The 16727-nt window shown below is 48.7% G+C and overlaps 1 protein-coding gene across 1 annotated transcript in view; it reads left to right on the forward strand.

Moving 5' to 3' along the window:
- LOC307090767 (integrin beta-3-like) overlaps positions 1 to 15999 on the forward strand; it is a 47250-nt gene extending 31251 nt beyond the window's left edge. Inside the window, exons 11-15 of the mRNA XM_079757534.1 lie at positions 7969 to 8191; positions 9849 to 9949; positions 10108 to 10227; positions 13191 to 13357; positions 15439 to 15999. Coding sequence (XP_079613660.1) covers positions 7969 to 8191; positions 9849 to 9949; positions 10108 to 10227; positions 13191 to 13357; positions 15439 to 15507 — 680 coding nt within the window. The 3' untranslated portion in view covers positions 15508 to 15999. The remainder of the gene's footprint in view (positions 1 to 7968; positions 8192 to 9848; positions 9950 to 10107; positions 10228 to 13190; positions 13358 to 15438) is intronic.
- Positions 16000 to 16727: the final 728 nt, after the last annotated feature.

Here is a 16727-nt window from a genome sequence, read left to right on the forward strand (position 1 = left end):
CGTAACAGTTCTGTTACCGACGAATATGTGCTAACTAGCAGCTCTCGTGCAGGGTACTGCATTATATGGCCAGCCGGACATATCACATGATATAGGCTATACACTCTTAGAAAAATGGCATCGAATAGCAGTCTAGTGATCTAAATAAACATGAACCTGGATTCCGGGATTTAGCCTGTATCTGGGGGACGAGACAGACGAACAGCAAAACAACCATGTTGTGTGTTTGGTATTGTTACGTATTTTAAACACATAAAGCTACCCACACATAGCCACTAGGAAGTAGGATCGAACACATAGGCCGTAATTACCATACATAGCCACTAGGAAGTAGGATCGAACACATAGGCCGTAATTACCATACATAGCCACTAGGAAGTAGGATCGAACACATAGGCCGTAATTACCATACATAGCCACTAGGAAGTAGGATGGAACACATACACTGGAATTACCACACATAGCCACTAGGAAGCAGGACCCGACATTTTGAGCTGCAATAACTATTCCAGCCATAGAGGGCAGCACCTTTAGACAGGTGAGGAGGGCGAAACCAATATGTCATATAGGCCACGCCTACTTGGTATTAAAGCAGGGCCTGAAGCCAACGAGATCAGAAACATCCGGCAGTCCATACTAGGGAGTTTGCTTTCAATATTCGCTTGGTATCTCACTATGGGACACGCCCCTCGCGCTTGTCCCCCAGAAGCAATTTTACATTACGCCAGTCGTGACTGGCCAACAGATGTGACGTCTGCCTGCAGGGGAGGGACTCCCTCCTACTACATAAGTCCCGTCGTCACGTCATCTCTTCAGTCTTTAACCTCTTCTCGCTCCTAGAAGCACCTCTCGGACAGAAGTTGTGGACGGCTTAGCATACTGTTCCCAGAGCGAGCTAACCCCTCGGTCACCGAACGCTAGCCTACATCGCTGCAACTGACCTCTGTGAGGCAAAACAAAGCTAGACTGTCACCAAACAGTAGCTGCTACTATCCGTACTAGCTGCTAGTACCCACACTAGCTGCAATCCACGTGCCCAAGCTGACCTGTCACCAAACAGCGGCTGGGCATAAGCGGAAAGCGGAGACCATGCAGTTCGAGGTTGAACCTACCCTAACCGAGGGCTCGGGGAAGCCTCCGACAAAGTCCTGCGTGTGCGGGAACAAGATGTCGGGAGCGGATAGCCACACCGCCTGCATTCGCTGCCTTGGGCTGGAACATGCCAAGGCTGCCCTTGAATTCCCGGCCACCTGCGAGCATTGCGCGCGGTTTACTAATAAAACCCGCAAACGCCGGCTGAATAAGCAGGCGAAGCTCTTCGCAGAAGATCCGGTAATGGGGGTAACCGACCCACCACTACCGGAGCTAGCGGGAGGTTCCCTGGGGCTCGCCGCCCCCATGGGCGCCAGCTGGGGATCGGAGGTGGACCTGACCGAAGCTTCCCACCCGCTGGAGTTGACTCAACCCGACGCTATCGAGGCTAGCCTGCTGGCAGGGCCTGACGAGGCCGAGGGCGGTTACTCCGAGTCGGGGGAGGAATCTATTAGCCTCGGGCAGGGGTGAGGCTAGCCCATTTTTAGGGGTGCTGAAGCACCCCTAAAAAGGGGCTCAGCACCCCTAAAATTTGGGAGTAAGAAATGTTATTCTAAAAATTATATTTGTTCGTCTTTGAAATTGTTAAATAATGTCCAAAACATAAAATCTTTTGAGTTAGTTGAACCAATGTTAAAATTATGAAGTTATTTTTCAATAGAAATATTTTTTGTTTTTGTGTGAAAAAAGGGTGGGTGGTGTGGCAGTGGGGCTCATTGAGTGCTCAGCACCTCTAAAGCTCTGACCCTAGAATCGCCCCTGGCCTCGGCTCTGACGAGGATGATGATTCTTTTTCCCCCCGCACCGCGTCGCCTATGGTGGTCGGCGGCGCGTGCACCAGCTCCCTGAACCCGGCCGTCAGCATGGACCTCCACGAGGCCTGCAAGAGGGCGGCTGCGAGGCTGAACATCGAGTGGCCTGAGCCCCCGGTGGAGACCGCCACATCTCGCTACGAGGGCAAGCGACTCCCAAAGGCGAAGACCTCGACCAGCCTGCTACTTCCGGCCTTTCCCGAGTGCCTGGATGAAGCGGCTCGGTCTTGGAGCAAGCCTCTCTCAGCCAAGATCCCTGTCCAGGGTGGATCAGGGTTGGATTGGGCCGGTATGGAGGAAAAGGGGTTCTCCCACCTGCCTCCGGTTGAACCACTGCTGGCGTCGCACCTCCACCCCACGCAGAAGTCCGCCATGACTTCGGCGAGCCCTACACTGCCGTCCAGAGCCGACTCCTTCCAGTCGTCAATGACCGAGAAGGGCTACAAGGCGATGGCCACGACGGTGAGGGCCCTCAACGCATCGTCGTTGCTGCTGGCCTACCAGGCTGAGCTGGAGGTCGACATGTCATCGTCACCAACCCCAGCCCTCTGGGATGAATTGTGCGTGATGACGGACCTGTGCCTACGCCTTCACAGGAGCGCTGTCCAAGCGTCCGGAAGGGCCATGGCGCTGATGGTCGCGCAGGAGAGAGCAAGGTGGCTGAACCTGTCCAGTCTCTCTCAGCGGGAAAAAACCCAACTCCTCGACGTGCCTGTGGACCCGAAGGGCCTGTTTGGCCCAGCGTATGACGTCATGCTAAAACGCTGGGAGGAGAAAAAGAGGGAGGGTGAGGCGCTGCGTCTGTGTCTTCCCAGAAGAGCGCCTTTCCCCGCCAACGCACCCGGCCAGGTGTTCACCCAGCCCCGCGCTCCTCCGCCGGCTTACCGCATCCAGAAGCGTCAGCCCCACTCAACCCACGGTGCCGGCCGGGGCCAGAACAAGCCGCCGGAGCACAGTGGCGCGTGGGCGAGGAAACCACCCGCGCCCGGGGCGGCGCCAGGTGGCCGTGCGGCCCTTTCGGCTACTCAGGGAGCCGTGAAGAAACGGCGCGCTACCTGAGGCGCTGTGGCCAGGGGGGTATGGCGGGCCCGGCCAGATGCCGTCGCCTGCCCCCCTAGATGTTCTGTTCCAAACCCGGTTCCAGAAAGGGTTACAGAGGGCGTGTTCCAAGCCCTGCAAAAGGCGTGCAGAAGGCCGTTCAGCCTTCACAGTTCACGGCGCGAAGGAGAGAAGGGTCGGACCTGCAGAGAGCTCGGTGGAGCGGCAGCAGTGTCTCGCAGACGCATGCATATGTATAAGCACACGCCAGTGCCCAACATCACACATGTGTCCCCCTTCCCCAAATCATTGTTCATTAAAAATGTTCTGTGCCAGCGCGCATCCAGGCTCCGAGCCGAGGGCGCAGCTGATTGTGAAAACAGAAAAAATGAAAAAAATGATAAACATAAAAAAGGAACAGAATGTAATAAAACGGTGCCTGGTGGGCACAAGCGCCGGTGCGCAGCCCACCATGCCCGTTCTGCCCGGCACGACAGCGGGACCAGCGACGCTGGGGCCGCTGTCTGGTCGGGCTCAACAGTGGCGTGCATGTGGTGCGTCAGATTGGGTTATAAAAACTGTAACCACCGGCAACAGGGTCCAATTTGCGTCCACTCCTCCCTGTTTCAACGGGATACTGCAGTCGCAGGCCCGTGGAGAGAAAGCTTGTGTTTTACAGGAGGAAATCACCTCTCTAAAAAACAAACGGGCTATTCAGATCGTGCCACCGGAGAAAAACCAAAGCGGTTTTTACTCTAGGTACTTTCTAGTCCCAAAGAAGGGAGGGGACCTCCGGCCGATATTAGATTTACGCGCTCTCAACAGATACATGAGACAGTACAATTTCAGGATGCTGACACACGCCGCTCTCATACGCTTCGTGCGCCCGGGAGGCTGGTTCACGAGCATAGATCTGAGGGACGCTTATTTCCATATCCCCATTTATCCTCCTCACAGGAAATATCTCAGGTTCGCCTTCCAGGGCGTAACATACGAGTATTTGGTTCTCCCGTTCGGCCTTTCGTTAAGTCCACGGGTGTTTGTGAAGTGCACGGAGGCTGCTATCGCGCCCCTCCGGTTGAAGGGAATGCGTTTAGCAACGTACATAGACGACTGGCTTCTAGCCACACAGTCATCCCAGGAGGCTCGGGCGCAAACCAGCGTGCTAATATCGCACCTAATGTCCCTGGGTTTCACAATAAACGTGAAAAAGAGTGTTTTGGTCCCCACTCAAAGCATAACGTTCATAGGCCTGTGCCTCAATTCAGTGACGTTCAAAGTACGTCTATCCGCGGAGAGAGTGGAAGCCTTTCAGGCTTGTCTGGCACTTTTTCGCAGGGGGACGATGTTGAAGTTCAGAACGTGCCTCAGACTTTTGGGTCTGATGGCGTCGGCGCTGGTAGTAGTCCCACTTGGCCGCCTCCATATGAGGCCGGTCCAGCGATGGGTTGCATCACTCGGACTGAACCCAACGTGCCATGGCCATCGCCGAGTTTTGATCTCCATGGCGTGCGTCTTGGCGCTGCGCCCTTGGGGACGCGCGTCCTTTCTGACTACAGGCGTTACCATGGGAACTATCCTGGCAAGGAAGGTCCTTTCGACGGATGCCTCCCGGGCGGGCTGGGGAGCTGTCTACGAGGGCAGAACAGTGAATGGCACGTGGAGCTCACATATGCAGTTTGTTCACATAAACTGCCTGGAGCTTCAGGCGGTGTCACTGGCGCTGAAACATTTTCTACCCTTTCTGAGAGGGCAACATGTTCTAGTCAGGACGGACAACACCACGGTGGTGGCGTATATAAACCGTCAGGGGGGGCTACGCTCCCCTCAAATGCACACGTTGGCACACAGACTGACCATGTGGGGCCACGCCCACCTGTCGTCGCTGAGAGCAACGCACGTACCGGGCGCGCGGAACTGGGGAGCAGATTTGATGTCCAGGGGCGACCCTCGCTACAAGGACTGGAAACTCCACAACGTGGTCGTGAACCAGATATGGGAGAGATACGGTCGAGCAGAGGTCGATCTCTTTGCATCAGAGGAGAACACTCAGTGCCCTCTGTTCTATTCCCTGACCGGTCGGAGCGCCCCGATGGGGCTGGATGCTTTGGCATACGAGTGGCCACGCGTCCTCCTGTACACTTTTCCCCCATTAGAACTGATCATTCCTACTCTCGCCAGAGTGCGAGAGAAGGGTCATGCGCTGATCCTTATAGCCCCCCGTTGGCCGGGAAAATATTGGTTGGCGGAAATAGTCCAGTTGGTGTGCAGCCAGCCTTGGCCTCTGCCTTTACGCAGGGATCTCCTGACGCAAGCGCATGGGGAAATCTTCCATCCTCATCCGGAACGCATGGCTCTGTGGGCCTGGCCCGTGAAAGGATGAACCTAACGACGGATGGACTCCCTTGGAATGTCATTACGACTATCCAGGGCGCCAGGGCTTCCTCTACGCGTTACGCATATGACGGAAAATGGCGTGCGTTCGAGGAGTGGTGCGCGAAAGCTGGGGAAATAGCTTTCCAGAGTCCCGTGCCTGTTATTCTGACATTTCTACAGGACTTGCTGGATACAGGCAGGGCTTTCTCCACGGTCAAAGTGTACTTAGCCGCAATATCGGCTTGTCACATAGGTTTTGGGGACAGAACGGCAGGTCAGCACCCGATCGTTTGCCGGTTTATGAAAGGTGCACGCCGTCTTCGGCCGGTGTCGCGGAGCTTGGCTGCTCCGTGGGATTTATCTACGGTGCTTGATGCACTGTCATGCCCACCGTTTGAGCCCTTACAACAGGTAGAGCTTAAGACGCTCTCATTTAAAACGGCTTTGTTGCTCGCGTTGGCCTCGGCTAAGCGCACGAGTGAAATCCATGCGCTGTCGGTTAGTCCGACATGTATGCAGTTTTTGAGGGGGAACTCAAAGGTTCTATTAAAGCCGAATCCTGCGTTTGTTCCCAAGGTATTTGACTCGGCGGTGTCATACCGCCCTATTGAGCTGTTGGCTTTCCATTCTCCTCCTTTCTCCTCCCAGGAGCAGGAGCGGCTGAATGCGCTCTGCCCGGTGCGGGCTTTACGCGTCTATGTTGATAGGACGGCTGGATTCAGGAAATCGGAGCAGCTGTTTGTATCATGTGCTACGTCACACCTGGGGAAGCCTCTCTCGAAGCAGCGTTTATCACACTGGATCGTAGAGGCTATAGCCATGGCTTATAATAGCGTGGGTTTGGAACCCCCTATCGGCCTGCGCGCACATTCGACTCGCGGCATGTCCGCATCCTGGGCACTGTTTCAGGGGGTCTCAGTGGAAGAGATATGTGCGGCTGCCAGCTGGGCGACGCCTCACACTTTCGCTAGATTCTACAGGTTGGATGTTACTGCGCCTAATCTGTCTCACACAGTCTTGAGCGTTGGATCAGTGAACATGCCTGTTTGATGGGTTTGCACTGGTACTTCTTTGGCAATACGGGAGTTACTATATCCCATAGTGAGATACCGAGCGAATATTGAAAGAAAACTTAAGGTTAAGAAATTAACCAAGGTTTTCTGATATATGAGTGAGGTATCTCACCAGACCACCCTCCTTGCCCGGAGCGAGGAAGAGGTGTTTTTGCCTATAGACTGAAGAGATGACGTGACGACGGGACTTATGTAGTAGGAGGGAGTCCCTCCCCTGCAGGCAGACGTCACATCTGTTGGCCAGTCACGACTGGCGTAATGTGAAATTGCTTCTGGGGGACAAGCGCGAGGGGCGTGTCCCATAGTGAGATACCTCACTCATATATCAGAAAACCTTGGTTAATTTCTTAACCTTAAGTTAGGTAGAGAGGCCTGCTGTTTGTCGCTCACACGCGTGTCCATACAATTCCCCTCCTTTTGCTTCATAGTTACCACACCGAAATACTTTAACAAATAAAGTGAGTTCAAAGCGATCCGGATTAGACTACTTTCTTCAAGAACGCAACAGTAGTGAGTACCTAACACCCCCGCAAGCAAGCAAGCTAGAAACATACAGGGCTCACAACAAAACGGTCGAGCAAGCACATTTTTACAGAGACTATCAACATCAAGAAGCCACAATACAAAAAGGATGAAGTTCACCCAAGGGTACTTACAATTTCAAGAGCAACACCGACATGGCAAGTCGGCATGCGATTTGCAATCTCCTTTTTCTTTCGGTTCACGCTATTCCTGAGAAGCTCGCCCAACGTTTACTCATGTCTGGCCTCCCTGTCGGTCAGTCTCCCTTTTCTCTCTCCGACATTGGGTTTCTCTGTCTCTTTTTAGTGGACTGATCCATGATGAATGTAACAATCCCTTCGCTACCTGTGTTTATATAGAGCCGGTTCCGTGTTTGTGGGTCTGTAGTGCCGTAAAGCAATTCGGTGCTTCGCGAGACCCGAGACTCCCGCGAGAGTGAGTGGCGGGTCGCCGTCAGAAACTTGCATATTGCCTTTTTCCGCCAAGATGCGCTAGGGGGAGTCGAAACAGCGACCAATCGACCCATAAAGTGTTATAGAACCATCACAATGACTCTTAACCTGTTATGTTAAGGTAAATTAAGCCAAAAAAGTTGCATAGTTCCACTTTAAGGTAATGAAAACACAAACAACAATCCTTATTTCATGGGATTATACACTTATTAGAATAAACATATGAATATTAACATACTCCATTGCAAGATGCCACTTGATACTACACACTACACCTTTAAAGGACATTCAAGCTAAACTAAGCGATGTTCTAATATAAGAGAGTATTGCTTCAGCCGCATGTGCCTGCAACACTGATATATCCCTATCCCCCTACCTTTATCGCCTCACCGGTGCTTCTCTCCCGCTCTCATCCATTCCCTCTCCTTATCTCTCTCTCTTCTCCATTTTCCCTCCCCCTCTCTTGTTTATCCACTCCTCTCATTCTCTCCCGTCCCCCTTCTCATCCCCCAACCACACCTCCGCCTCCTCCTCTACTTTCGTCTGACCGTGCTCCTCCTCTCCCCCTCCTCTCCTCTCTCTCTCCCCCTCCCCCACCCCCAGGTCATGGTACGTGTGACTGTGGTTTCTGCGTGTGCGACACCGACTGGCAGGGGGAGAACTGCAACTGCTCGCGGCGGACGGACCCCTGCGAGTCCAGCCTTGGCCTGCTGTGCAGCGGGCGGGGCCAGTGTGTGTGCGGGGCCTGTGAGTGCACCCAGCCCGGGGCCTACGGGGCCACCTGCGACAAGTGTCCCACCTGCCCCGACGCCTGCACCATGAAGAAGTAACCCCCCCACACATACACACACACACACGCACTTACACACACACACACACACACACACACACAGTGTAACATGTGGACTAAGTACACACACACAGTGTAACATGTGGAGTAATGACATAAAAACAGTGTAATATGTGGACTAGGGCTGTCAAGCAATTAAAAAAAATAATCTAATTAATTACAGGCTCTGTGGTTAATTAATCTAAATTAAGCGCATACTTAAATTTTAAGTATGAGAGAAAGTATTTCAAAATAAATTAATTCAAGTAAATAATGGCAGATGAGTGATTCAATGAATAATAGACAAAATAGACTTTAAAGTTCAATGTCTCTTTTATTTAAAACATCTTTAAAACGTCTTTCATTAACATACGGTGCATTTTAAGATCAAATTAATAACATTCCCATCTTACTCGCCTGAACGCCTGGTCGAGTGTGGCTTGACGAGGCTGGCTGCTAGCGCCAGCTTTAGGGGCTGTGGCAGCTCGTACCTGCGAGCTTGCTAGCAAATGTTTTGCGTTGAGGTGATATTAAGGGTTGATGAACTCCGGTGATAGGAAAATTCCTTACTACAGAGATTGCAGATAACGGTATTCCTATCTACAGTTCCGTCTGAGAGTTCTTTAAAATTGAATTTTCCGTTCACGGGGCCGGGCAGCGTCTTCTCGTCTGCCTCCATTTAGTTTCAACGCAAATTATGCACCAGGTCAAAGGGCACTATAGAAGCGCGATTAATCTGCGTTAATTTTTTTAACGCGTTATTTTTTCTGTGAATAATTAATAGAAATTGACTCATTAATTTGACAGCCCTAATGTGGACTAAATACACACACACACACACACACACACACACACACACACACACACACACACACGCGCACACACCAAAATGTGGACTAAGTAAACACACACACACACACACACACACACATACACACACACACTAAAATGTGGACTAAGTAAACACACACACACACAGTGTAACATGTGGACTAAGTGGTCCAAACATGCTGAGCTTTCAGCGTCAGTGTTGCTCATGTTTGCTTTTTGAGTTGGGCAATGAAGCCCAACCTAGCGATGATGCTTTGCAGAGCCAGCTTGACGCTACGTTTACAGTTCAAACTATTTCAGCTTTGACTCTTTGCTCTCTCAAAGAACTTCCAATCTGAAAACAGATTTGTTAAGATCAGCTTTCTTAATATCTAAACACAAATACGTTTTATTAGTTAAAGGTGTTGATCTGCCGTCTGTTGGCTGGCTTTATTTCAACATAATTTCGTATCCAATGTAATTTTGCTGGATTGTGTGTTAACAGCTTCATAATGTATTGTCGGGCCTTTCCTGTACTTTAGAGTTGAACCTATCCTTTTTGAGAACTGTACCATTGAAAAGGTCCAGGCCACTCCCTGATGGGCCTTATTCACCCAGTGGCCATCCTGGTTCTAAATAGCTGGGAGGGGGGAACTGAATGCCTATTTCTGCATTAAATTCCCCCCTCCAATTAAGAACTTTGATTCAAACAATCCACTTGCATTTTCCTACAAAACAAATGTCCCCAGTGTTCTATTTCCAAAGTAAACAGATTTTAATCAGTTAGGCTATACTGAGTTATAAGACATTCACTGTTTCCCCTTCTCATTCTGTCATGTTTCAGAGAGTGTGTGGAGTGTAAACACTTCAAGAGAGGGAAGCTGTTTGAGGACAACACCTGCAGTCATATCTGCAGGGATGAGATTGAACTAGTGGACGACTTGGGTGAGTGATGACATTCATGAAACACTGTGTGGAACATCTCCCAGCAGGCCTGGAGCATCTGGAACCGTCTGTTATTACTGTAAACGATACATTACAATTCTCTTAAAAGAAATCAATGAAATTTTAATCGAATGAATTCCCCTCCTATCATCCTCCAGTGCTCCAAGATACGAACGCTGTCAACTGTACCTACAAGGACGAGAACGACTGTGTGGTGCGCTTCCAATACTACGAGGACGCCAGCGGGAAGTCCATCTTGTTTGTGGTCAAAGAACCCGGTAAGAAAATAGTGGATTTAAAAACTGTAATAATCCCAATTTTCATTGAAGGTGTGTTTATTGTAAAACACACACAAACACACACACACAAACAAACACACACACACACACACACACACACACACACGATCAATGAAAACACACGTACTGTCAATAAATAAACACACAGTCAATGAATATACAGACAATGAACACGCACACACAATGAACACACACACAAATGCAATGACCAAGCACTGCACCATGTCGCGGACATGTAGTCACATAGCATTAGGAGAAGGCCGTTCAGGGTCGGAGGGCTGTGGAGTGTGTGTTGTTCTGGCTCCCCAGGGTGGGTCGGGGGGCTTGGGGCCAGTGTTTAACGGGTGCGTGTGTTTGATTTAGACACAGCGGGACAGCGGGGGTGGAGAGCCATGCATGCCTTGAAGATGGGGCGTCCCGCCAAGTTCAAGGATGTCATTAACACAGGCCACGCCCCCACCCCCCCATCCCTCGGATGGAAGGAAGGAACTTGCTGACGTTTCACAAAACACTGACAAGGAGAGGGAGAAGGAGGGAGAGACAGGGAGGTGGGTAGGGATAGAGAGACAGAAAGAGAGATGGGTTGGGAAGAGGGAGAGGATAAAGGGGGAGACAGTAAGGACAGCAGAGTAGGTCCATAGGTAAGGGAAATAAATATCTGAATATCAATACTTAGCTGACCAACGCAAGTAAACATAGAAACCTCCTCTTTCTGTTGCTCTTTTCCTAGAACATAATTATACTCTGACATTTCCCCTTGCAGGCTTCTCTTGTTCCATTCCTGGCCAACAGGGCAGTAAAGCAGAAAAACACAACCTCAGCATCACAACAATGTATGACTGTTCAGAATTGGTTGGGGTTGAATACCTAAACTACACAACTCCAAACCAAAGCCTGGTGAAATTCTAAATAATGTATGATGGATAAAAACAGAAAACACAACCCACAGCAATCTTATTCTCTCAGACATCATTCACCAAGTTTAAAAATCCCTCCTTCAGTGTAACATAGACATGTTCAGGGAAGAGGAGGAGAGTAGGAGACTGTCAGTGAGGTGTAGAATTATAGAGAGAGAGAGACTGTCAGGGAGGTATAGAGTGATTAGAGAGACTGTCAGGGAGGTATAGAATGACAGAGAGAGAGACTGTCAGGGAAGTATAGAATGATGGAGAGAGACCATCAGGGAGGTATAGAATGATGGAGAGAGAGACTGTCAGTGAAGAGAGAGACTGTCAGGGAGGTATAGAATGATCATAGTGAGACCATCAGGGAGGTATAGAATGATGATAGAGAGAGACTCAGGGAGGTATAGAATGATGGAGAGAGACACTTTCAGGGAGGTATAGAATGATGGGGAGAGACTGTCAGGGAGGTATAGAATGATGATAGAGAGACTGTCAGGGAGGTATAGAATGATGGAGAGAGAGACTGTCAGGGAGGTATAGAATGATGGGGAGAGACTGTCAGGGAGGTGTAGAATGATGGAGAGAGATACTGTCAGGGAGGTGTAGAATGACGGAGAGAGAGACTGTCAGGGAGGTGTAGAATGACAGAGAGAGGTGAAGCGGAGGAGCTTTGCTTTGGTGTTGGTTGTAAAAGTTCACCCGGCCACCAGTTGACTAATATCTCATGGATAATTATTATGATGGATAGACACAGGAAACACACACATATACATACACACACCACACACACTTGCTAGATATACAGTACACACACACAGACACACACACACAGACACACACACGCTGAATATGCAGCACACGCACACACACATAAATCCACATGCTGCACGCACGCAAGCACACACGTACGCATGCACACACACGTAAATACACACACACACACACACACATACACACACCACACACGGCGTAAACACAGATGGACCAGATGAGGTCTGAAGCGCTGTGGTTTGGGACTGTGAGGACGTGGATTACTGCTGATCCTGACAGAACCAAACATCCAGCAGCGCCTGGGCCACAGTGGGCCAGGATCAGGAACAGACCTTTTCCTCTCAGCCACAACACCGGCAAGCTCTTCCTTAACCCTGTGACCCCCGACCTCCCCCCGTGACCCTGGTGCCTCACCACAAACCTCCAACCCCCCCATCCCTGGAACCTCCCTGTGCCCCTCAGTCCCCCCAGCCCAAGTTCCCTCACTTTGGGATGGGAGGACTTGTGGTCTGTGGCGCTACAGTATTGTGAAAGTGACCCCGCCCCCCGCGCCCCGCCCCCCCTTCTCCGCAGCAGAAGTGGAACATTCCGGATCCCCAATGTAAAAGTCCTGTCATGTTTTTGCTGCTTAGCTTTCGCTGTGGGTTGTGCCAATTAACTCTTATTGTGGACACCATGGAGGGACTTTTACTTTTCAAACATGGATTTTCCACCCCCACTCCTTATCGCCTGAAACACATTGAGGGGTGGATAAAGTACTCATATCCTGAACTTTAAAGAGTAAAAGTGCCGACATAGACATGCGTTTTACGGGACATACATAGTGAGGCCAACACCACTAGATTGGCTTGTATTCTTCACTCAAGCCTTAACCACACAAAACCCTTCATCATATCTTAACCATTTCTAATACTTAAACATAACCCTTTCAAACTAAACTAAAATAAAACATTCTTAGTTAAATAACTAAACGTAGCCATCTCCAACACCGACAAATAACCATCACAAACTCTATAGTAATGCATCATGGTTAAAAGCACCTAGGTCCTAGCTTCTGTATAGTACATTGTAAAAGAGTGTAATTGTAGTAGTTTGTCTTATTTTTTTCATGTTTGAACCAAACCTGCCCGCATGTTATTAATGTAGGTCACACAATGTCCCTTTGCTGCAATCCTGGTGATGATCGCTTGTAACTGAGTTATTGGATCTCATCTGATGAACCTGAAAAATAGTGTAATAATGAAAATAAAACCATGCTCCCCCCAGACTGCCCCAAGGGCCCAGACATCCTGGTGGTGCTGCTGTCGGTGGCGGGGGCCATCCTGTTCCTGGGTCTGGCCGCACTGCTCATCTGGAAGCTGCTGGTCACCATCCACGACCGGCGGGAGTTCGCCCGCTTCGAGGAGGAACGAGCGCACGCCAAGTGGGACACGGTCAGTGGGGGTGTGGGCGTGTGTTGGGGCTGTGTGTGTGTGTGTGTGTGTGTGTGTGTGTGTGTGTGTGTGTTGGGGCAGGTTTGTGTTTGTGGGTGTGTGTGTGTGTGTGTGTGTGTGTGTTGGAGGGGCATGTGTATGTGTTCTGGGGCATGCGTGTGTGTGTGTGCGTTGGTGCATTTTTGCCTGGTGGTGTGTGTGTTCGTAGTCATGGGGGCATGTGTGTGTGTGTGTTGGAGTGTGTGTGTGTGTGTGTGGGAGAGTATTTTGGTTTGACATGCATCGATTTTTATTTAATAAAAAATAATTGATTCATACTACGATAATCTTTAAATCATCAATAGTATATCTAAATATATGAGTGTGTGACAGTGACAGAGTGACTGTAGAGGAAATTAAGGGAGTGTGTTTTTCTTAAAGGTTGAAAAACTATCTTGATCTACCCTTCCACAAATGCAAAGACACATGCTTAAACATGTGCACTACCAACACACGCACGCACGCACGCACACACACACACACACACACACACATCTTGCTCTGTCTCTCTGATGGTTGTGATTAGTAAGCAGCATGCTGGTGCTTCCAGCAGAACAAAAGGCAGTAGTGGTTCCCAGAGGAAGTGTTCGGTCTGGAATTAGCTGACGCTAATTAGCTTCTGCTGGTTATAGGCAACAGCTTGGCCACACATACACACACGCCGCAACACACACACACACACACGCCGCAACACACACACAAACATACGTACATATATTTGTGTGTGCAGTTGTTTTCAGAAACTTGCTCATGCATCACATTTTGTAGCTACTACAATATTGATTGCTTTCTTTGGTTGTTCTCAGCCTCCCTTAGCCTCAAGCTAAATTATATATATATATAGCATTTCCTAAATGATGTATTGTGAAATTATCACTTCATAGCAGTTTACAACTTTTTATTCATCAGAAGAAGTGAGGCATCGGTAGAATGATGGAAAAATTTGACATTTGAGTCATCAAGCATGTTTCTTGGATGGATTCAAAACATTCCACTGCTTGCTTGAGAAATTGGATTGATCCCTACTTGAGCCTTAATAACCCATCTTTGTACTGTCTACCCCCTACCTGCTCCTTAATGACCTGTCTCTGTATTCACTGTCTAACCCCTACCTGCTCCTAATGACCTGTCTCAGTGTTCACTGTCTAACCCCTACATCAAGGACTCTTTATGGTTCCATGTTGACGCAACGTAAGGGGTGACGGACCCCTTACGGCCTTGCGGACCCTCCTTGCATACAACGCAAGGGCCTGACGTGCGTCTACCAAAATATTTTAACCTTGCATTGATAAGACGCAGCTGCAAGGGCTGTGGTTGGTCCGCTTACTAAATAATTTCCAGTAATACGCTTTGTATGTAAAAAATCAATGGCAAAACCTGTAACTTTCGCTTCATAGCTGTAACCATTATTTTATTTGCTAGTTATCGTTAAAAAGTGGAGACGTTTTGTATTCGGTCATCATAGACCTCGAATGTAATTACCAGATGGACAACGACGACCAACTAGCAGCCTATCTTCTGTTTTTGTTGCACATTGTTTGAGTCGTATTCAGCTTTCAAGTTGCAAGAATCCATACCATACCATAATAAAACATCTAGTAGTGGACCAATTGTATAGTAATAGCATGCAAAGACAAAGACCAACTATTTGCTCTCTCTTAACCATGGACATGCATAGTGACACGTAAACCCGACGCAGAAACATAAAGGTTCATGACTACGTCTAAGCGACTGCGTGGTCGTTGCGCTGCGTGAAGGTGGAACCCTAATCAGGCCTTCAGTGTCCACTGTCATACCCCTATACCGGCTCCTTAATGAGCTGTCTTTGTTTACACTGATTAACTCATACCTGCTCCTTCATGGCATGTACATGATTTCACTGTGATTTGCCTTGTTGAAAGTGGCCGCTATAGTCATATACATTGTTGTATCAAATATCGTCTGAACCTTTCAAACCCCAGCTTTATACCTATCTGTTCGATGGCATTTCGTGTAATTCTTTTATTCAACCATCATTGAATGTTCACCCCTTCTCTCAACAGGGTCACAACCCTCTGTATAAAGGAGCCACTTCAACCTTCACAAACATCACGTATAGAGGCAACCGCTGATCCCCAGAGACTACGCCCAAACCACGCAAGATTCTATGAGCTTCTACAGGAAGGGAAAAAACTAACATTTAAGACAATTCTGGAATGCCTCCGACTTCATGTGCAGGGTCCTACTGTCAGATGATGCTGATCAATGTGTTTGATATGTGTTTGTAAATATGTAGAAATCTTTTTCATCGAAGACACGTTGCTCCAAGGTCACGACACAAGCATCCGTTTATACTATGATGATTTCTGTTTTTTTTGTTTTAATTTATGATTAAATGGCCTTGGAAGAAATGTTTCATTTTACGACAAGAAGAAAAATGCAGATGAGTTTCAGTGAAGGACCCAACTTTAATCACTGCTCATTGTGTTGAAACCGTCTGTCACAACAGGAAGGACCACATCTGGATGCCTCCCTTCCTCTCTTGGAAGACTCATCCTTTTGCTGATGTCAGATGGGCACACGTTCGTGCGTGAGTTCAGAGCAAAAAATTCCCTGTGATTAATAACCACATAGTATGTTTCCGATCATGTGTCAAGGTACAGGCTGCGATCTGAAGTCTTTTTTTGTGAGAAAGGTTCCTAACTGACTGAAATGACCAAGAAGTATCTTGAGTGGCAGCCATGATAAGACCTAGACCCCCTTAGCATTCGCCTAATGCTATGGAAAGGTGCCTCAATGTTTCCTTTCCTATCTCCTTTAGCTTAGATTACACTGGACCGTCCTTTCTGTAAGGAAAGGAGATAATGCCGTCCCATATTACTCATGCTCGGAACATTTAAAGCGATGCACCATTTAACAAACAATCAGCATGACCGACAATTATTTGAGTGGACAGGAATGTGGGCGTGGGCAACCATTATCAATGTGACAACTACTTTGTTTACCTTATGTGATTGGTAGCCTATAATCCCAACAGTAGTAATAAAGTATATTTTTTCCCTGTGGTGTCCACCTTTATATAGCCTGTAACAGCAAAAAAAAAAAAAAAACAGGATGGACCAAAGTTGAATAAGGTGAATAAGGCCCATGATTCTTCTGCATTCCTTTAGATGAACGAAAACAACATACCCTCGGGGTCGCCATATATTTTCTTTGTTTTTTTTCTGAAAAAGAAAACATGCCATAAAATCTCAAAGCCCACGATTAAAGACTCAAACACTGAATCTGGCAGTCGGTTGTGATTCATTTGCAGCTAGAGTTTGGCCGGTTCACCTTGAGACAACACCCCCCA

The sequence above is a fragment of the Pollachius pollachius genome (genome assembly GCF_949987615.1).
Source record: "Pollachius pollachius genome assembly, chromosome: 19".
Taxonomy (NCBI): domain Eukaryota; kingdom Metazoa; phylum Chordata; class Actinopteri; order Gadiformes; family Gadidae; genus Pollachius; species Pollachius pollachius.